The sequence below is a fragment of the Neltuma alba genome, unplaced genomic scaffold, assembly GCF_004799145.2.
Source record: "Neltuma alba isolate B1F8T4 unplaced genomic scaffold, ASM479914v2 tig00011578_pilon, whole genome shotgun sequence".
In the NCBI taxonomy this organism is placed as follows: domain Eukaryota; kingdom Viridiplantae; phylum Streptophyta; class Magnoliopsida; order Fabales; family Fabaceae; genus Neltuma; species Neltuma alba.
Window position 1 is genome coordinate 516,394 of NW_021636231.1, and position 20,290 is coordinate 536,683.

Genomic DNA, 20,290 nt, shown 5'->3' on the forward strand with positions numbered 1-20,290 from the left:
AATATAAAAAATAGTATTTTTTCTTAAACGGGCCAAAAGCCCGCGGGCCGGCCCTGGCCCTGTAGCTTAAGGGCCGGGCCTAGCAAATTGGGATATTTTTAAAATTTAAGTCCTGAAGGGCCGGCCCTGATTCCCGGCTCTATTGGCGATACGGATTCAAAAGACTTGTTTACAAGCAGGTTGGCTTTTGGCCGACCCCAACCGGCTATTTTTGGCTAGTTGAACCCGTGAGTTCAACCTATATTACCAACTCTAATAGTAATGGCGTTAATAAGCCAAATTCTATGATAGAAGAGGCCGATTTCTTGAGAAAAAAATATAATAAATTACACTTTGAATTCTTATTAAAAAATATTTACATTTAATATCTAATAATGCCTTAAATAAGGTCATAACACCTCAATTTGACAACGTGTAGGCTTAGTATTAAAAAAAAAATCTAAACATAACGAGAAAAAAGGTCAAATTCTTGATCGCCAAGCCCTAGTACTTAGCCCTAAGCCTTAATGAAGCTTAGATTTTTTTTTTCTTTGGAATACTAAGTCTGTATGTTGTTAAGTTGGGATGTTATAAGGATTAACTCCAATAAAAAAAAATACATGTGCCTAACATTAAAAAAAAAAAAAAGTGATTCTTGATCACTGCCTATTTGCGTGGCTGACAAATGCTTATAATCATTTAAAAAAGGCTTCTTTTTTTTTTTTTTTGCATTTCATGAGATAAAATTTCTCTCATATATTTATCTCGTAAATCGTAAAATTACTTAAAAATAAGTAAATTGTCAAATCCCCTTCAAACATGGATAAGATGGATGTATAGTCACATAAAGATCTTAGCTTAAATTTTTGCTAGGAAGAAAGATACTCATCCAATCATTAATACAAGACTTAATTATTCAGTTGATTTTGATCTTAGATATAAAACTTAGTTACCATATTTATCAATTTTTTCTCAGTTATCCTTGTTGATACTTTCTCAACCATAATCAAGTAGAAAAGAGAGGTAAGTATTGACAAAGATTATTATAATATTTTCAGGAAAACTATATCATATTTCTCATGATTAAGTAACTTACCTAATTTTTTTAATAAATCAAATTAGTTAAATAAGTTTTATATTAAGTATCGAAACAGTACAATCAAATTGACACCTAGTATGATTCAATTGATGCAACGCATATGATTCAAATTGAATACTCCTTGATTCACTCCCTCAACAACATCAAGGAAACTTCACCAAAAGAGATTCAATCGTTTTCAACGTAGTTTTGATGCTAGATTCTAATTCTTTAACAACCTTGTAAATACATTTCACTGTCTGATCTTTACTAGTTTAATTTCTTCATGCATGGTTCTTTAACAACCTTGGGTGTGGCCTTGTTTTTTTCCAAAAAAAATAAAAGAATAATGTGGTCCCACATTATTATAATGAATTTGCATAATTTTTGCCAAAAAAATACAACTATTAACAGGTAAATTACTTAAAAATTAATTTACAAGAATCAATCTTTAATTGTGAAACAAGTTATATCAAAAGAATTAATTTAATTTGAAAACTGTGCAATTGTCAATCACTGTCTATACACATACGCATAGAGAAATAATAACAAACTACTAAAAATATATAGAATTCACACTCGCTTGTTAATCAGGAAAGGAAAAAACCATTTTGTACGAATTTATATATTTTTATTATAACTTGGTATTTATATATTTCTTTTTTGTTAAATCCTTTGTGGCACTTTTTAATGTGAAGTTGCAAGTCTAACGACGCTAATAAAATTAAATAAAATAATTTAAGAAATAAAGAGAAAAATATAAGTACTAAATTAAAAGTTGAGAAAAAATGTAAACAACCACAAAATGATTTTTTTTCCTGCATATTTTATAAATTTTGCTTGTCGGCAAGTTCCTTTGCGGCTTTGAGACATCACAACAAGGAATCAATAACATCACATGAATGCACCTCCACGGAGACAGGCTGAGTTGGCAGATTCCTGACCTCTCTCCTTCCTGCCACCAGAATCTACCGTTATAGCCACTTATTAATTTCCCCAATAATTTCCAAACCCAAAAGGATTCAACAGAATAATTATTATTATGATTATTTAAAAAAATTGAAAATAAGCCATTTCCTATCCTGCTCCACTCAATAATATAGTAATCTAGAATTGATATTTTTATTGATTTAATTATTTATATTTACAAAAAAATTTGGATGCAAACAACTAATTTTTAAAAAATAACATATGTTATCTCCCCTTGAGATAAAAATATTTAATCAATTTAAGTGATTAATTTTTTATTAAAAATTAAATTTATATTTTTATTGAAAAATTAAAATTTATATTGAATACATTTAGATGTTCTAAATTATTCTGATGATAAGTGTAAATTAATAATAAATAGGAGATGGTGAAATAATATTAATATTAATAAATTAACATATAAAATTGTATTATTCACAATATAGATCTCAAGCTTCATAATATACTTAAATCCCATATTAGAATAATAAATTACACATTACAAGAAACGAAATCAACAGATCATATTTTTTTAAGATTGAAAATTATAAATAACCAACAAGTATATATGGAAGGAATTATAATAACTTAAATATAAGATCTAGAATTTGTATTTACGTAAAACTCAAAAGATGTTGATGAGAGAGCTGCTCTTATTTAGACTAACAATACCTGAGTTTGATGCAATAATACTAACTACCAAATACTAAATATCAAATCATGTATAAAAATATAAATTGTTTTTCTGATTAATTTTAACAAATAGTGATTTCATAATAAAAAATAATGGAAAATTACTCATAGGTCCTGGAGAGAAAATTAGATATATATATATATTTAAGTTTCCCTAATTTTATTTTATATTAATTTTTCGATTTGTAAATAAAAAATTTTGACTTCTAAATATTAAATCAGAATTGAGGGACTTACTTTTTTTTTTTTTTTTCCTTTTGCTTAAGATCTGTGAGTAATTTTTCTAAATTTAAATTAGAACTGTGTTTTTTCAACTGACAATATTAAAACTATTTAAAAAACATGTAATGGAGGACAAAGTTGAGAACTACTATAGGGTAGTTGTAAGAAAAAAATTGTTAAAAGTCATTGCCTGGCCTACCCATGGAATCCAAGATTGAAATTTTTAGACACGATCCTAGACTCATGACACCTGCCTTCAGACGCTGCTTCCGGGTAATAATCATTATCTAATACTCCCTCCGTTCCTTATTATAAGAGACGAATAACCGAATTACGTTGATAAAAAAAATAGTTAAAATTAGTTAAGAACAATCAATGTGTAAAAAGCATAATTTTTTTTCCAAAAATACCCTCATTAATAAGGAGAGAGAACAATGGTAAATTATTAAAAGAAAGAGAAGTAGGAAGGAGAGAGAGAGTGTGAGTTAGAGATAATAAATATGGGTAAAATAGGAAATCAACACAAAAAAGTAGAGACAACTTTTAAGTGTCTCTTATATATAGAAACATGACATAAGCATCAAATGTCTCTTATAATAAGGAACGGAGGAGTATATAGTTAGCTGTCTGGGTGATAAAAACCCAAAAAGGAAAAAAAAAAAACGAAAAAATAAAAAAGCCCTCACGGAGTCCCACTGCATTTCTGTATTTGATGGGTACTTGATAGCGTAGTTAGCAGAGGCGAAGCGTCGCTAGGGAAGGAGAAGAGGACGACTTCACTCTCCTTCTCATCCTGTTACTACTTCATCTGGGGTTCCGACGATTCGTAGGGAAGATCGCTGTAGATTCTATTTCTCTCGTGTTTTCTTTTGGGTGGAAATTTCTCTTGTGTTTTTAGCCGTACGAATCTATCTTAATCCTTTCCACGCGGAAAGTAAGAGAGAGATAGGGGTTTAGATTCGTTGTGTGTGCCGGGACAGAGGGGGCCAATCATGCCTTCAGGTTCTAAGAAGAGAAAAGCTGCCAAGAAAAAGAAGGAAAAGGAGGCCGACATAAACCCATCGTCTAATAATCCCCAAGGTAATTTTGCTTGATGGAGTCCGGTACCAAACATTATTAATGCATAAACTACTAGCAATTAGTCAGCCAAGCATCCTTTTCAATTGCTGATTATATCTGTTATTGTTTTTTTTTTTTTTGGGGGGCTCAAGTCGTTTTGGGTCAATTTGGATAGATGGGTATCTTTTGATTCTTCTTGCTTTTAGATGGGTATCTTTTGATTCTTCTTGCTTTTATATATGCTTAATTGGGATTCCCTGGAATATGCGGCTTTACTGTCTTTTCACTCAAATTCGATTATGCTGTATGTGCGTTTTCAACTATTGATTATATCTATTTTTTAATACTTCTTGATCTTTTAGTGAATGGGATGGATCATAGACGGGTAGTTGTTCTTCTTGTTTTGTATCAACTTGTTTGGGATTCCTCAGAATATGCATCTTGCCTGTCTTTTCCCTTGCACTAGGTGGGCTATATGTATCATCGAATTTAACGATTGATTATTGTGTTTGGGCTAGTTGATTTACTGGTTATTAGTTAATTCAGTTGTTTTTGCTTGATATTGGTCTGATTGATCTAATAACAAATATCAGGAAGTGATGACTTGAAGTCACAAGATGAGAAAGGAAGTGATGGTGGGGAGGGTAGTTCTCCTGCATATCATCATCACAGCGACCATCATCATCATGACGGCCATCATCATCACAGGGACCATCATCATCATGGGGACCATCATCATCACGGCGATCATCATCATCACCCATTTAATGAAGGGAGTGAAGAAGTGGAGGAAGGAGATCGACCAGTTCCTCATCCATCTGCTTGTGACATTAAGCCCATGGAAGAAGTCCCTGGTGATATTACTAATGCAGAAGTAGTTGGAGGACAGGAGGTTGGTATTGTTAAGATAGAAAATGATTTGAAATTTGAGAAGAGCTCTGATCGAGTAGATGACAGGGCTAAGAATGACAAGTCTCTTAAGGAATCACTTGATGGGCATGGAAACTCTTATGGTACTGTGAGTGATGAATTCCTCAATGAAACAAACTCAAAGGATGAGCTCTACAATTCAAAACAAAAGGCAGTTACATCTGAAGATTTAACTTATCCTGTTGATTCTAGCGCAGAAGCAGCTGGAGGCCATGAAGCTATAGTTAAGATTGACAGTGCTTTGGAACCTGAGAAGAGTTCTGATAGAATAAATGATAGTGTTGCACATGTCAATTATACTTCAGAATTAGTAGGAGAGCAGGAAGTTAGTGCTGTTAAGATGGTGAGTGATTTAGAATATGAGGAGAGTTCTGATAAAATAAATGAAAGGGTTGATCATGTTGAATCTGCCAAGGAATCACGTTATGGGAGTGGAAATCCTAGTGGTACTTCAAATGTTGAGTCCCTCGATGGGAACAACTCAAAGGGTGAGCCCCATAATTCAAAACAAATGGCAATCACATCTGAAGATTTAGCATTTCCTGTTGATTCTCTACCCACCAAAATTCCCGCAATTTCTAAAAATACTGCAGTCAAGGAGACTAGTAATTTGGTTCTGGAACCTTGTGTTAATTCAGTAAAGGAAGTGCCCCCTCCGAGTGAGGTGAAAAGCAGTGATAATGTAACTGCTTCACTGGAGGAGTCAACAGTCTCTCAAGTGGCAGCAGTGGATCTTGCCATGAAGAAACATGAGGATAAAGTTTTTCCTATGCCTGATCAGCATGTTGCAACGCCAGATTTGGTGGAATCTCCGCCAACAGAACACAGTAGTAAAGTATCAGCTTCAGTATCTGAAAATCCTACTCCTGTCACTGAATCTACTAAAGATTCTGACCATACTAAAGGTTCTGAGACTCTACGATGCTCTGGAAATCAGGTATCAATATGGTTGTAAGTTTTATCAGGCGCTTTATAATTTATATATTTAAAAAAATTATTGGAGTTAAGCTGAACTTTTTTTTTTTTTTTAAATTTTCTGTACTGGTATGCAGCCTCAACTGGTATCAGCTCCACGTGTGGCGCAAAAGACCTCTTGGTTGAATTGTTGTGGATTGTTTGAAATACTGTCAGGCTCCAACAGATAAGTCCAGGTTGGGAGTTATTTTGCTACTGAAATTCAATTTTTTTCGAACTACCTGTCTTCAAAAGTTTTACTTGCAAAGATATCACAATAATCAATGTTTCCTGCCAGTTTATTTGTTTTTTATTAGCTTCTTTTGTTGCACTGTTTTCAATTGGTTTGGTTGGGGTCTTTGTTTTGTATAATGGATCAAGGTTATAAAACAGAGGTTTGACTGTTTTTTAATTCATTATTTATTGCTTATCTGAATTTTATGCTCCTATGAGGTGGCATCTTTTGTTTTAATTTTCATCTATGTTCTTCATGTAGCTTGTTACTGTTAGGCAGGATTAATGAATCTTATGGTGGTGGAACTGACTCTACTATGGCTAAAACTTTTTCAGTTTAGGCCATGTCACCTTAAAGTTCTTATCTGCCATTTGTTGAAGTGTTTAATGATATGAAATCTATCTTGGCATCACCTAATCTATTGTGATTGTTCTTGAATGTTAAGAATAGATATAGCTCTAGATGAAAATCCCTATTAGGCATTCTCTTGAATGCCTTATTATGATCAAGCGCATAAAGAAATAGCATGTAGCACTGGGAAGGCATGATTTTAAGTTAAATATGTCGAAAGGCTATTTTTTATTCTTAGTTAATTTTTAGTTTCGTATGGGGAATTTATGTCCTTTTCTTTTTCAAATTTCTGGGAAAGAGCAATGTTGTATATGCATTCATCACTCGGGCTCTCTCACTGGCTTTCACTGGGTGTTACCTTTTTATTTTTAACTTAACCATCCTGTTTTATTGGAGGAAAGTGACAATAGAGGAAGGTTAATAGAACTTTTCTCTGAACTTCACATCAGTGTGCTATGCAGGAACGTTTTCTTTTATGGCTGCTAAGCGAATGTGCAATCATTCTGGATGGGTATTATTAATTAGGAATTAACATTGTCTTTTCACCTGTTCTGTTTAAATGTTTAGTTAGTCTAGTAATAAGTAGTAAATGTTGGTTTGGTGAGTTTCTAAATGCACTCACACTAAAAGGGCTGACAAAATAACAAGGCAGAAAACCCACTGTCTTTTGATTTAGATTAGTGACCCAGAATGTTGTTTAGTTTTGTACATGTTGTCTACGGTTGTTGGTAAATGTACATTGATTTTTCTTAGTACACTTGTAATATTGTTTCTGAGACCAACCACGATCAGTTTTCTGTGGAGCTTCTCTTTTTCATTTGTCTTGGAACCATGTATTTTATTTCTGAAAGATTAAGGCCCAACGTGCCTTGTTTGTCTGTTTCATGCTTTTTGACTTCAAGCTTGGCTTTAGTTTTGTTTAGATTTGTAGTGTAATCAATAGTGACAGCAAGACATACGACTTTAGAGAAGAAACAAGAACTAGATGTACTCTATAAGTAGAAAAATGGAATTTGCATTTTTATTCCTTTTAGTAAATTTGAGATTTGAAGCTTAGGCGTTTGGAAGGTTAAATATGATTTGATCGTTCGTGATGGTTGTTTTCAAGTGAGGCCTTTAAGTGTTGCGTCCTTATTTCTCATATATATACAGTACTTTGGAAAGTGTGAAGAGATAGCTCACGCTGGATTATATCTATAATGAACAAAATGCCATCCAATAGATGAAACTAGCAATGTGAGGCCCAGGAATATATAGTTTAGCATACAATTTACCAAATAATGACAGAAGGAAATGCATCTGTGGGAGAGCGAATATTCCCATCCTCATGTCATTCAAATTCCTACAACAGTTCAATGTACCAATTCACCCTGTTCTCACCCCCCTTCCGGTTGGGGTTTTCCTCGTGGATAATCGGTATGTTTTTCCTGCATGTCATGTTGGATGTTGTCAGCTAGATTCTATATTGCAGGCAAGAGTGCCCTGGATTGACGGAACAGTGGTCTGCATTGAAGTTTTGTGTATAGGATATTTAAAACTAATTATCTGGAGGTCTATAAATCAATTCATAAATTTTCTGAGTCCTTCTGTGGATGCTGATATTGGATACTGTTCAAATAATGTCATATACATTTTGTCCTGATAAATTTAGTTTTAGTTGACGATTTCTGTCTGGTTTCTTGTGCAGAAACAGTGACTAGAGAAGGGAATCTGATCTCAAGAGTAATGCTCGGGCAGACTTGGGAGGATCGTGTTCAAAGAATTTTGTGATATTTTGATCTACATGTAAAGGGCAAGAGGCCTGCCTAGATAGATCTATACGAGGTTTATTTTTATATACGGTGAAGTCTGTAGTAAGTGATAATAAAGTCGAGTCTTTGGGACCACATGTGCGTTTGTTTGTGCATGTAGCGTTATTTCCTGGTTTTTGGCTGTATTTCTGGGTTCCTCTTTTGAATAATGTTGAGCAATAGGCCAACAGCGACCTAGACGCTTACATATGGATATTTTGATATTTATTGATTGATTATTGTGTTACGTGCAGTCTCATGCATAACTAGTTACTTTGTCCCAGAGATCCACAGTTGACAATAATTATGGATGCTGTGATTTGATTTGATATATTTTTATTAGTCCAATAATCTGATTTTGCCCTAGGCTGTTACTAGAATTTAGTTCTAACAAAATTGTATGAACTCTAAATCATATGGATTTTTCATAAATTTGGCTCATATCATATAAACAAGGCTTAAAGGGCTAATAATTCTAAATCTGCACCAACTCTAAAAAGCACTTGTTTCAAAAGATTTTAGTTCTGCAAACATGCTTAGTCTTGTGAATTACTCCGGATATGTTTAAGAAGCCTTGAATATAGTGAAGGAAATGTCGGTGTCGGGATGCATGAATTTCTGTACTCTATAACGGCTTCTTGTATACGAGAACAATCAGAACATGGACGAAGGACGGGAAAAAGAATGAAGGATGATTCATTCTTCACATTCAAGGCAGGAGGAAGGATCATCTCTGTCTTGTACTCTTATTCTTAGCATTTTAAGGTCGTTTGTTTCGTTTTTTAGGCATCCCAATGCTTTATTTCTAGATTGGACCTCGTTCTTTAGGTTGCTTTTTTAATTTAGGAGAAATATTAGTTTTGTCTATAGTAGGCAAGGAGATTATCAATTCATTTTTATAATGATTAAAATCTTACGAATTATAAGATTACATGATGGCCCATGCAGGTGCGACCTTCTCGTTATTAGCAGGATGCTCTAGCCAGCTGAGCTAATAGGCCAATTTATTAAACAAATTTTACTATAGTGTATTTTATCGTATTGTTAAGCATAAAATCATTTATAAAATAAAAGTAAAAACATATACTTACATAATTAAAACAATTTTTCACGTACATCCATTTCGCTTTTTAGGATGAAAAAGTTATAAAGTAAAAATTGACATGCTATATAACTGAAATGTATATGCATCAGAAAATTATCCACCGTCACCTGGTTCAAAGTTCAAACAGTCCAACCATCTAAAGAGGGAAGGGCCATTTTACAGCCTTTTTCTCAAATGCAAGGGGGAAAAAATCTTCCCGGATGAAGCATTAAATTTTGATGTAAGGTTGAACCCCAAAAAAGAAAAGAAAAGAATGTACAAGGTCATGAGAAAACTTCAACTTTAAATATCTACTCACTTTATTATAATCTTAATATCTTATCACCAAATCTGAGTGTGTTTTATTTTCTGAATTGCAAGAGACGCTTTTTCTTCTGTATCATATCGTGGACAACACCTTTTCAGTTTTTTTAACTCCCTACTGTAGGAGGTTTCTGCATAAAGAGATGTGAAAAAGGGTTTTCTCAACTCACATTTCCTTAGTTATGACTTAAGACAGTCTTCGGCCCTGATGTTCGTTCGCTATGCATTAGAGTCTGTTTTGAAAGAGTTACGCAGCATCAGTTAGGATTTTCCTTGTTTGGTTTTGACTCAAGATTCACCTTGCCCTTGCTTTGTTATATCAAAAGCAATACCAAGGAGGGTCAAGAAAAAATGACAAGGATCAAAATCAAACTCATCTTTTGGTCACCGACAAACTTCAGTTGATTAATCATTATTGACTATATAATTACAAAAAAGACAACATAATCATAAAAAGTATATTATCACGGGGTATTGAAACTCGCTGTCATATATTTATACTTTCCCCAGCAACTTAGGTGAGGCCGTCAGGGTGCTGCGGATTGGAAGTCAAGCCAACCAGTTGCCAAATCAGGCCATCTTCGCAGCACTAAAAGAAATTTAGTTCGCAGCCTCTTCTTCAACGGCTGCCTTAATTGGCAACTCTCTGCAGAGTTCTATCTTGCGGTTATACATAATTCGGTGTTCCATGAGAAAATTTGGACATCAAGTCGACCATAGAGTAATTCAAATAATTATCATAACGTATACTTTGCATGCTACAATCGCCGGAAACGAAATTGATGAAAATCCACAATTCAGGTAGGTTTCAAAGCGTCAATACAAGATGCAAAATAGTCTATTCATCCTCCTGGCTGCGTAGTCTGGCTGTTCTGTTGGTCACAACAACATCAAGTTGGGCAGCTCTCTCAACTATTTCCTTTCTCTTCCGTGTGGACACGTTGTGAGCAATCTCAGCACAGTAAGTCCTGAATAAGAGAAATTGAATCGAATCAGTATCTACTGCATTGCCAAACATTACAAAAATAACGGTGCAATGAACTGCCATCACCTGTTGTGCATCATGAGTAGTTCCAACTCTTTGATGTTGTTCACAACAAATTTCTTGAAACCGTTTGGGAGATAGTGCCGAGTCTTCTTGTCTGAACCATAACCAATGTTTGGCATCAACGTGCATCCTTTGAACTTCCTCCTGACACGTGAGTCAATACCCTTCGGCCTGCGCCAGTTTTCCTGTTGCAAAAGGATTTCACAGAAGAGAGTTTAGATAACAGCTCAAGAGGCAGACTCCAAAACGCACAATCATGACTGAAGCTAACCAAAGGTGGCATATTGATTAACTTTTCACATTACTTTTTACAAATATGTTCACAGGTATATAGTAACAGTAAGCTGAGATTATAAGCAAGCAAACTGTGTCGCAAGGCCTGTAAAAAATCTCTATATGCCCTCTAAACGAAATGTCCAGATACAGGGATATCCAAAAGTCTGGACATCAGATACCATGGGCAAACACAAGTGATATTGAAACATGAAATCAAAACAAAAAACCAGAATCAATTGTTGTGCAACTTCAGCCGAAAGATGGTGATTTTTGTGTGTAATAATCACAAATCAGTCATAATTTTGGACAAAATTTGCATCATCAGTTGCATGAGACAATGATATAAAACAAATAATTTAGAGGAAAAGCTTGAAGGATAACATTTTAGGAAAATTTGTTAGATATATTCTAACTACGAAAGAATTAGCAAGAGATCAGATGGTAGTGCATGTAAGATATTCATCATTCTGCTACAGAATTGATGGGTATACATCATCATGTCTCTTCGCGTTATTACAATGAAGAGGTTTCAAATTTAAAAATTGCAAAATAAAAACAAAAAGAGGATACAAAACGCAATAATACATATGAATACATGTTAAGAGCATCATTTTACTAATGGTCGGGGATCAGACAATTAATATCACCAGAGTGCACCAAAAGAGCACGTAAGACTGGGTGTCAAAAATTATCATCAAATCCCCTACACTAAAAAAATGAATGAAGGAAAAAATGACTCAATGAATGAATGATTTATCAGCCAATAAATCAATTTTTAATTAATAATTAATAAAAGCCAAACCTTAGTAACTCCATTTAAACAAGCAAAAATTGTGCTTTATAGTCGGTTGATGGGATCAGATAGTCGATCATTCACCATGCATCAAAATAGCAGGTAAGACTGGGTGTCAAAAACTTATCCTCACATCCCATCCCAAAACCTAACGAAGCATTTGAGAGTGGGTAAGGAAAGAATGCATGAAAAAAAAGGACTTTCAAGTCAAATTGACAAAAAGATGGGTCTTTTTGGGTTCTTTTCTTTGGATGGTGGGATGATACTAACAAACTTAGAAACATCGTAGGCAATACGGTGGCTAGAAAAACGTTGGGACAAAACGGTAGGATCAGATAAAAAATGTCAATCACCATCTTACACCCATTGGTGCAAATTAAGACTGGGGCGACAAAACTATCATCATGTCCTTACCCATCCACTTTCAAGAAATCAAATTCAAACGATACAAGTTAAAAGAGAATGCTGCAGAGCAATGCTCCATCTCAGAATCTCGACAAGTCACTCGGACAAAGTATCTAATCTCCAACAGATACCGCACCCATAAGCAAGAGAAGACATTCCGATACCTTAACAGAGATCTTGCGATCACTCTGAGGCCTCTTGAACTTCTTGACCCTCTTCTTTACGACCTTCTTCGAAAGAAGCGGCACGGCCATTTTCGCTTACCTGGTTCTTCAAAAGGGTACAACAAAAATTAAGGTTAAGACAACAAAATGTAGACGGGACAAATCCATACTCAACTCCATTTCTATGGAGAACAAGTTGAATATGATATAAAGGAGATATGTGGGGCAGGAAAACGGCAGAGAGGCAGAGACTCACTTCGTATTAGGGTTTGCTTCACCCCGGAGCTTCAAATTCGTGAGAAGCTTGGACCAGTTTATATAGGCGTGTGGAGCCATGAATTGCGGCTAGGGTTTTCTCATCTAACCCGGGTTCAGAAAATTGTCAAAATTTTCCATTAAGGGTCTGTTTGGAACTGCCGCTACTCCAGTTTTAAAAATTTTCTTTTCTTTTATTTTTTTGACGAAAACTATATCTACTCTTTCCCATTCAAAATATAAGATAAATTTTATTTACTTACGTTTATTAAAAAATTATTTAAAATCAATTTAAAATAATAAATATGAAAGGTATGTATTTTTTTTAAATATGTCTTTATTAATAAAGATAATAAGTAAAAAAATACAGTAAATGAATCAAAAAATAAAGAGAATACATGTTAGGGGGTAAAATTGAAAAAAAAAACTTATTAAATGCTTAAACAAAAATGAATGTGATCTTGTTAAAAAATCAAACCCCTTTAACAAAGTTTATCTTATATTTTGAATAGGAAGAGTACTGTTTACAAAGAAATGACAAAAAAGGAAACAAGTGGGTTTAAGAATTTTCCTAAGCAGGTCAAAAACCCGAGTAATACACATTAGAGATGTAAAAAGAAATTAAAAAAAAAAAAATCGTTTCGGCATTTTGGGAGAAGTAGTGGTTCTAAATTATGAGATAATCAATCATTTTGGTTTTATGCAATGTGGCGATTGATCCGTTCTGTTTGGCCAAATTATGTTTTTGTAATTGAAGTCCAAAAGAATTGTTCAAAATTATGAATGACTTGGCATGAAAATATGAATAGTTTATTTCCTATTAACTAGATCCTAATCCATAAGTCCATAATAAAATAAATTTTGGATTAAGATATGATAAATAAATGATTATTTTATAATTAATACATAATAATTATTTGCAAAATTTCAAGAAATATATCTAATTTTTTCGAGAGAATGAAATATTATTTTAGATTAAATTAAATTTATGTATTATTTTATTTTTGAGGTTGTTCCCTTAAAAGAAATTTTTTAATTATTTACTACATTAACATTATCGCTTAATTGAAACTTTTTTTATACGTACCATCAATAGACATATTTGCCAAAAAAAAAAAAAGTATAAATTATAAAGACAAAGAAGATTGATGTATTTAGAAGCACAGTAAGCCACTTTACTGATGTATTTAGAATCCGAGGCTACACCACTACCAAATGCTGGTACAATATGTGTTTTGGAGGCTTGGCTTAGCATGCTCTCGGCACTAAATAATGTTGAAGTTTGGATCCCATAGTAAGTCAATTTTAGTTCTCATTTAGAATGAGTAAATTCTTCAAAAATAACTTTCCAATCATAATTTACAGAATATAAGATAAGTATATAAGAAAAATTTGGTTTTCAACACCTTGCATAAGCGTTTTTATCCAATGGTGACCAAACAAGCACTTATTATTCCTTTTTTCATTTGGACCTGAAATCTTAGCATTAGCATATTTGAATTTGACCAATAAAATGAACTTTTTTTTTTTCCCCTTGTGGCTGATAGATCCGACCTGTTACATTTTACATCAGTGACTTTACAGTCTATTCATAGACCAAAACTATTTATCAACTATTCTGTAACCTCCATTACACAAACCTTATCTAATGAGCATACGTCCAAGGAACTATAAATACTACAACAAAACTCATATGAATTGGGTGTGGAGGATGTGACAGTAACCCAATCTTTGTCAACCTTCTCAACAAAGGAATTTGCCTTTGGGATTGCATTGAATTGGAGATTGTTGATCTGCTTCATCAGCTCCTTCATAAATTCCATTGAGAGTATGATGTCTATATTTTCATCTGAATCGCCCCCCGTTGGAGAAATTTGGATCCCAATATTTGCTTCTCGTGAATTCACGAACCCAAGAAGAAGCGAGTTGCCACCGACATTTCTTTCACTAGGGCAGCATATCTGCAGCAATGTACAGCACAAATGAATCAGTTTAAAACAAGTATATATGGCATCATGTGCAAGATAAAATTCTTGCTGCACATTTCACTAAACTCAGTCAAAACATCAAATAAACAAAGCAATTATAGCACATCCAGAACAGTAGCAATAGCAACGACAAATTTTATTTTATTAGGTAAGGTCGGCTACATGAGTTGTATAACACTATTGTATTTTATCAACAATCAAATCTTTAGATATATTGTTAAAAAAAAAAAGTTCTGTTTAGTAGCTTTATTGAGATATCTAGAACAGCAACCGAAAAAAAGAGACTTAGAAATCCTACATAAATTTACTGTATGCGTATGAGCACAGAGAAAATTAATGAAAAGCAAAGTTGACATCCAACCGTAACATCCGTAAATCCAAGCCTGACCAAGATAAAAAAGAAGGAAAGGTCAAAAAATTACTAGGACCATCCTATGTATAAACATCCAACCTTGATTAACCTACTCAAGTTCTGGGCATTAAGCCCAAAAGGCTTTAGCATTCAATAACATGACAGCCAGTGCTAGCAGTTGCAGCAGTTCAAAACCTGGGAACCTTGATGAGACTTCATTTGCCGAGTCTAGCTAAAAGGGTTATGCGTCAAAACATGAGAAGTCAAATTAATGAGTAAATAAGAATCTAACCTCAATGTATTCAACACCCATGTTACTAAGATCATCTACTATGCCATGCGATGAAAACAAGCTGATAACTCCTCCGGATCCAACAGAAGATTGGAGTATTTCCCATGGTGACTTCATTAAAATTTTATGCTTGCTCTGTCCTTCCAGCAAACTGCTAACAACTGGCAGCTTCTCTTCCTCCAAAAACCAAACCTACAGCAGTTGCATAAGATAAGTAGTCAGATATCCCCCATGAAGCTCGTTAGACAAGCACACGATTGATATTATATGATTTGAGAGGCAATATGAAGATCTATATGACTAAATTGATAGGAAGGAGGAAGTATTTGAGTCAAAATTTAGTCAACTGTTAGTAAGGCAATACATGGTATAAAGAAGACCCTAAGCACAATGAGAACCTTTTTAGAGTCAAATGCAAAGTAATTGTTTCTTGAAAACAGCTTTCTTAAAGACACAATTTCTTGGGTGGAGCAAACCAAAATTAAAGGCACAGAAGCACGATCTTCCACCTGAAAAAAACACAACTTTATGAGAACAAATTTATTAGACAATAGACAGAGGTGCTATATTAAAGACCAAGAGACAGCAACAAACATCATTACTCTTATTTATAATATTTTAGTGCCACTTCAGAAAGTCACAGCTAAACAATTTCTCAGAAATCAGCTTTACTGATATCAATTTTAACCATATGACCAAAAGAATTTTCATCAGAGTTCAAAACCTTTACAAAATTTTCATCAGAGAGTAATTTCTGAAGGAGGGGAGCTGATGAAATCTCAGTTGCTTCATTTGAAGTAGTATCAGGGTCACAAATGCCACCCCAGTTCTCCTTTTCATTTAAAAGCAGGACAATAGCCATTTTGCCCCCAGATATGAGATGAAGTCCCTTCTCATGCATGGTGATATTCTCGCCCAATTTTTCTCTACTTTCACTGGAGAGAGATTCCTTTGGTATTTGTTTAGTGCTTACAAGCTTTACATCCAAACTACCAACCAACTCAGCTACTTCCCATCTGGTTAGTAAAGGTAAAATTTCAGTAACTATATGCCAATAAATTACATGAGGGATAAGTGAAAAAAAGAGAGAACACCAGACATCGCATTAGAAGAGCCACAAAACAACAAACATTGTGACAAATTAACCAACGAGTAATGTCCTATTATGTATGTTAGAGGATAGAAAGTTGTATTCAAACCTTGGTGTTCAACAGACCTTCAGAATGATCGTTTGCTAAAAAAGTTTCTATGTGTCATGGTTTAGGGTTTAACCGAAAAAAAAAAAGAAGAGTTTCTATATATCATGGTGAACTCTCACATTATTTTTCTAAGTCTTGTATGTATCAAATAATAAAATAATTTAGATAACAATAGATTATTCTCATAATAAAACAATTTCTCTTCCCTTTTTATAGCAGTAGGACAGGGGAGTTGGGACATCATATGATCAGTTCAGCTAACTTACCTCTTGGGTGGTTTCTCAATATGCTGTAAAGCATTCTGAAGCAATATAGAGTTTACAGAAACAATCTGATCAGCAAGCAATCTCCCTTGTTCTTTCTCTCCATATCTAAATCCATGGAATACATGTTGTTGCTCCATTTCACACAGTTTCTTTTTTGCAGCAATGAGACGCTTTTGAAACTTCTTCCTTTCTTTCCATTCCTGAAATATACCCAAGAAAATGAATGATCTATAAGTAACGAAGAATTGGTATCATTGATCCATGACACAATCATCTAGTCAGATATGATTAACTCAGTCAAACAGAAAAAACTGATCAACAAAAGTAATCCAGCAGTATAGATGATAGGTTCAGCTGAATGCTACATTATGGCAGTCTAAGTCTCCTTGGGTTAGGAATCATGTAAATCAACCAGTAGGCATTGCACAAAGTGAAACAAAGTGTCAAACCAAAGCCAAATGATAGATCATAGTACTTTAACATAAGGATTCCCCCTAACGGTTAAAGAGATTAAGAAAGGTAGGACAACATGGGCAATAATCATGCCCAAAAGCGCAGGGTCCCTAAAATTAGCAAATCAAAGATAGAGTCAGAAGAGTATGCCTCACAAGTTGGCGTCTTTCTTTTTTGGATCTCTCATCAGATCGTAAGTTTAGTTCTAGGAGTCCCTTTGGTGGCGTAACATGCATTTCTCCTCTTTTCATATCAACATCTGGTACGATTGCTTCTACAAAAGGTACCCAAACAAGCTGATTGGAGGCTTCTGCTTCTGCCGACCTGGGCTTACCGGTTTTGTCAAGGATATCAAAAGACGGATCAAGCAAAACTTGCAGAAGATCATTGGCTCCACTATTGAAAACATTAACGACAGTTCCCAAGGGTTCACCACTCTCCTGATGGGATGAAGTATGGTCAGTGTTGAGTGATGCATTTCAAGGCCAAAGAAAAGATTATTTGGCAAAGTAGGTATATGATAAGAAGTAATGCAATCACATATCTTTGAATACACCAAACGTAAGATTCATGACAAGCCCAAACCTTCATGAAAACTTTCATGCCAACAAGATCATTCGTGTAGAATTCACCTTCCTCTAACTCTGGCCTGTCATCTTTTGTGACAAGCAAGGTAGAGCCAATGAGCATCTTAGCCTGCAATGTATTGAACAAAAATGAATATAATATGACTACACAAGCCATGACAAAATAAAAAATTTGAAACTTCCAGCTGAAAGCATATAAAGGAAGAGACCTGCCCGATGGAGGGCATAGCAATCCCTCCAAAGGGTATTTATATGGGCAGTGCATGAGCTATTGAACAATATAAAACAAGAAGATTTGAAACAACACACTGTCAGCAAGCACCTGCTCCACAGTGTCAATTCCTCTGAATTTAAGTATCCAACTCTTCTGTCCAGGGTGCTCTCTTCCTTCCTCCAGTTCAACTTCTTGAATCATTTCTCCACCTGAAACGTTTTGCTTCAACCATCTTCTCCCAGGCTGCAATAATAATTTACCCTTAGCTTTTGTCATGTCCAGTACATACTTTGAAAATTACAAACATATTATATTGCTAGACAAAAATTAATGAAAGTTTTACTTTTGAAAACCGTAGTTCAGGAAAATCAGTGTTCGGTTTCACACGAATTTCCCCTTGAAGACCATGAACACTGGAGATGTATCCAATGTCTACAAATCCTGATCTAGTATCGCTCGTTTCAACAATCTCGTCAATAGCTGTAAGTTGAATAAAAAAAAATGTCAATCTAATATGAAACGTTTATAAATGAATTTCAAAAGAAAATAACCAAGTACACACGCACGCACACCACAGAGAGAGAGAGAGAGAGAGAGCCCTGCAGCTCCATATCCATCAATAATTAATTGATATATTTTTTTTTCGACCAGCAATAATTAATTGATATCTATCAATATCACTATTCGTAAATTTAATTAGGCATACACATGAATATATTCACATATATACATACACCGATTTATTCAGAGTAAATATTTCATAGTGCTCATTATTAATAATGCATTTACCAAGCACATAAAATACTTTTGAGATGGCTCAGAAGGTAGAAGCCAGGAAAAACATTGATTTACCGTTAAAGAAAAACAATATGTGTATATATATATATATATTCTTATTCCACTGTAATCAGTTTATGGATCACATGTCCATCTTTCAACCAGTCTGAGCTTTTATCATTCATCTAAGTAAAGCTTTCATTAAAACTGGGCAGATAAATAATCCAATCAACCACAATACGGCATTGGAATAATAAATTACCAATCCACCACGAGTAAAAACGGTTTTGAGTGGAGTGTAGAGTAATCAGAACAAATACAAGCATGACAGAACAAAGAATTCCAGGACAAAAGGCAGCGAAGGTCAGAGGGACAAAATAAACTACAACAATTACCACTCAAGCAATCTATTAGAAGAATGAGCAAAACGTTACTTTGGCCCTCCAGTATCAATTAGCCCCATCAAAAAGGTTTTTTTTTTAGTCATTTAATCAGGGGAAAGTCTCCTTTTTTTTTTTCAGGATTTTCAAGTACAAAAATGATATTATATAGCTTCTTTCTCAAGAGAAAACTCATTACAACCTACTGCAAAAAGGATAGAGTAGAGCAACAAAATTACATAAACAGTTTCCAATTATATAAAAACCAGAGAGAGAAAACTTTAGGCAAAAAAAAAAAATCAAGTGACTTTTACCAGTGGTGTGCAAAGCTGGGAAAGTAAGTAGTCTTGTTGAAGTTGCAGGCGGATTGAAAGGGAATTGGATGCATTTGGAGACGCCAAGAACACAGGAAGGAGGTAGCTGAAATGGAAGAACTTGTCGATGAGAAGTTGAAGGAGGGCTGGCCAAGGAAGAGAACGCACTGGAAGAACAGAGGAGCGAAGTTCTCTGCATCATCCTTTGCTCGGTATTGTCACCGTCAGCTGGCCATCCCAAATCCAATTATCCAAAGACGAAGGACAATTAGAACGACAAAAATCAGACTCATTTCCGAAAAACTATTTTTCAAAAGGAACTTGGGGTCGATATTTGATTTCATAGGGAAAATGGGGGGAAAAAAAAAAATCCCAAAGCATTCAATTTTGTTATATAAATTTGCATTTATAGGAAAATAAAGTGTATGATTATTTTATCTCGTAGAATTATTTTTTTTATCTCGTAGAATTATAATTTTGTATATAATTATTATTTTTTGCTTTTGGCCAAAAAAAAGAATTATATTTTTTTGCCAACCTGTAGGAATTATATTAAAATTATCATAAAACTTAAAAATTAAACACCATTAACATTACAAAAATCACTCTTATTTTGTACTGATTCAATAATGCCGCATTTAGATTTAAGTATTACGCAGACTTGATATTCGATAGAGAAAATGATAAAAAAGAACTTAAAATTACTAAATCATAAATTTATTTTTTAAGATTAAACTTAATTTAGAAATAACAACACATTTTTTTAAGAGTTATTAATTTAAAATTATGCAATTTTCTGTTTTTTTTTTGTCATTCTCCCTATTTGATATATTTATCTTGGAAAATACACAGAATATCA

The 20,290-nt window shown here is 34.0% G+C and overlaps 3 protein-coding genes and 6 non-coding genes across 9 annotated transcripts; 1 reads left to right on the forward strand and 8 right to left on the reverse strand.

Annotated features, from left to right (window-relative positions):
* The first annotated feature begins 3,603 nt into the window (after positions 1-3,603).
* Positions 3,604-8,529, forward strand: LOC114715167 (nuclear FMR1 interacting protein 2-like). The gene is made up of 4 exons (XM_028899958.1): positions 3,604-4,021; positions 4,594-5,867; positions 5,983-6,081; positions 8,158-8,529. Exons 1-3 carry the CDS (start codon positions 3,934-3,936, stop codon positions 6,073-6,075), a joined length of 1,455 nt encoding a protein of 484 aa, XP_028755791.1. The 5' UTR covers positions 3,604-3,933; the 3' UTR covers positions 6,076-6,081; positions 8,158-8,529.
* Positions 8,530-10,046: 1,517 nt separating this feature from the next.
* Positions 10,047-12,723, reverse strand: LOC114715232 (60S ribosomal protein L32-1). The gene is made up of 4 exons (XM_028900034.1): positions 12,611-12,723; positions 12,355-12,460; positions 10,720-10,901; positions 10,047-10,636 (listed from the first exon to the last, which is right to left on the reverse strand). The coding sequence occupies exons 2-4, from the start codon at positions 12,442-12,444 to the stop codon at positions 10,507-10,509; spliced, it is 402 nt and encodes a 133-aa protein (XP_028755867.1). The 5' UTR covers positions 12,445-12,460; positions 12,611-12,723; the 3' UTR covers positions 10,047-10,506.
* On the reverse strand, positions 11,031-11,182 carry LOC114715234 (small nucleolar RNA F1/F2/snoR5a). Its single transcript, XR_003737534.1, has one exon. It is a non-coding gene; the product is annotated as a small nucleolar RNA F1/F2/snoR5a (small nucleolar RNA).
* LOC114715239 (small nucleolar RNA Z196/R39/R59 family) lies at positions 11,235-11,322 on the reverse strand. The gene has a single exon (XR_003737539.1). It is a non-coding gene; the product is annotated as a small nucleolar RNA Z196/R39/R59 family (small nucleolar RNA).
* Positions 11,421-11,498, reverse strand: LOC114715238 (small nucleolar RNA Z195/SNORD33/SNORD32 family). Its single transcript, XR_003737538.1, has one exon. It is a non-coding gene; the product is annotated as a small nucleolar RNA Z195/SNORD33/SNORD32 family (small nucleolar RNA).
* LOC114715237 (small nucleolar RNA U31b) lies at positions 11,619-11,694 on the reverse strand. Its single transcript, XR_003737537.1, has one exon. It is a non-coding gene; the product is annotated as a small nucleolar RNA U31b (small nucleolar RNA).
* LOC114715236 (small nucleolar RNA U31b) lies at positions 11,847-11,922 on the reverse strand. Its single transcript, XR_003737536.1, has one exon. It is a non-coding gene; the product is annotated as a small nucleolar RNA U31b (small nucleolar RNA).
* Positions 12,114-12,195, reverse strand: LOC114715235 (small nucleolar RNA U31b). The gene has a single exon (XR_003737535.1). It is a non-coding gene; the product is annotated as a small nucleolar RNA U31b (small nucleolar RNA).
* A 1,372-nt stretch (positions 12,724-14,095) lies between the features above and the next one.
* LOC114715170 (uncharacterized) lies at positions 14,096-19,713 on the reverse strand. The gene is made up of 10 exons (XM_028899965.1): positions 19,432-19,713; positions 18,304-18,440; positions 18,069-18,203; positions 17,745-17,855; positions 17,315-17,599; positions 16,707-16,906; positions 15,966-16,257; positions 15,640-15,750; positions 15,242-15,433; positions 14,096-14,570 (listed from the first exon to the last, which is right to left on the reverse strand). Exons 1-10 carry the CDS (start codon positions 19,631-19,633, stop codon positions 14,223-14,225), a joined length of 2,013 nt encoding a protein of 670 aa, XP_028755798.1. The 5' UTR covers positions 19,634-19,713; the 3' UTR covers positions 14,096-14,222.
* Between the last annotated feature and the right edge of the window lie 577 nt (positions 19,714-20,290).

Coding starts and splice junctions, on each gene's coding strand:
- LOC114715167 (XM_028899958.1), top strand. CDS start 3,934: ATGCCTTCAGGTTCTAAGAAGAGAAAAGCTGCCAAGAAAAAGAAGGAA. Junction 4,022..4,593: donor ATCGTCTAATAATCCCCAAG/GTAATTTTGCTT, acceptor AACAAATATCAG/GAAGTGATGACTTGAAGTCA. Junction 5,868..5,982: donor TACGATGCTCTGGAAATCAG/GTATCAATATGG, acceptor ACTGGTATGCAG/CCTCAACTGGTATCAGCTCC.
- LOC114715232 (XM_028900034.1), bottom strand. CDS start 12,444: ATGGCCGTGCCGCTTCTTTCGAAGAAGGTCGTAAAGAAGAGGGTCAAG. Junction 10,902..12,354: donor ATCGCAAGATCTCTGTTAAG/GTATCGGAATGT, acceptor CTTTTGCAACAG/GAAAACTGGCGCAGGCCGAA. Junction 10,637..10,719: donor CTACTCATGATGCACAACAG/GTGATGGCAGTT, acceptor TCTCTTATTCAG/GACTTACTGTGCTGAGATTG.
- LOC114715170 (XM_028899965.1), bottom strand. CDS start 19,633: ATGATGCAGAGAACTTCGCTCCTCTGTTCTTCCAGTGCGTTCTCTTCC. Junction 17,856..18,068: donor GAATTGACACTGTGGAGCAG/GTGCTTGCTGAC, acceptor AATACATTGCAG/GCTAAGATGCTCATTGGCTC. Junction 16,258..16,706: donor ATTGAGAAACCACCCAAGAG/GTAAGTTAGCTG, acceptor TTTACTAACCAG/ATGGGAAGTAGCTGAGTTGG.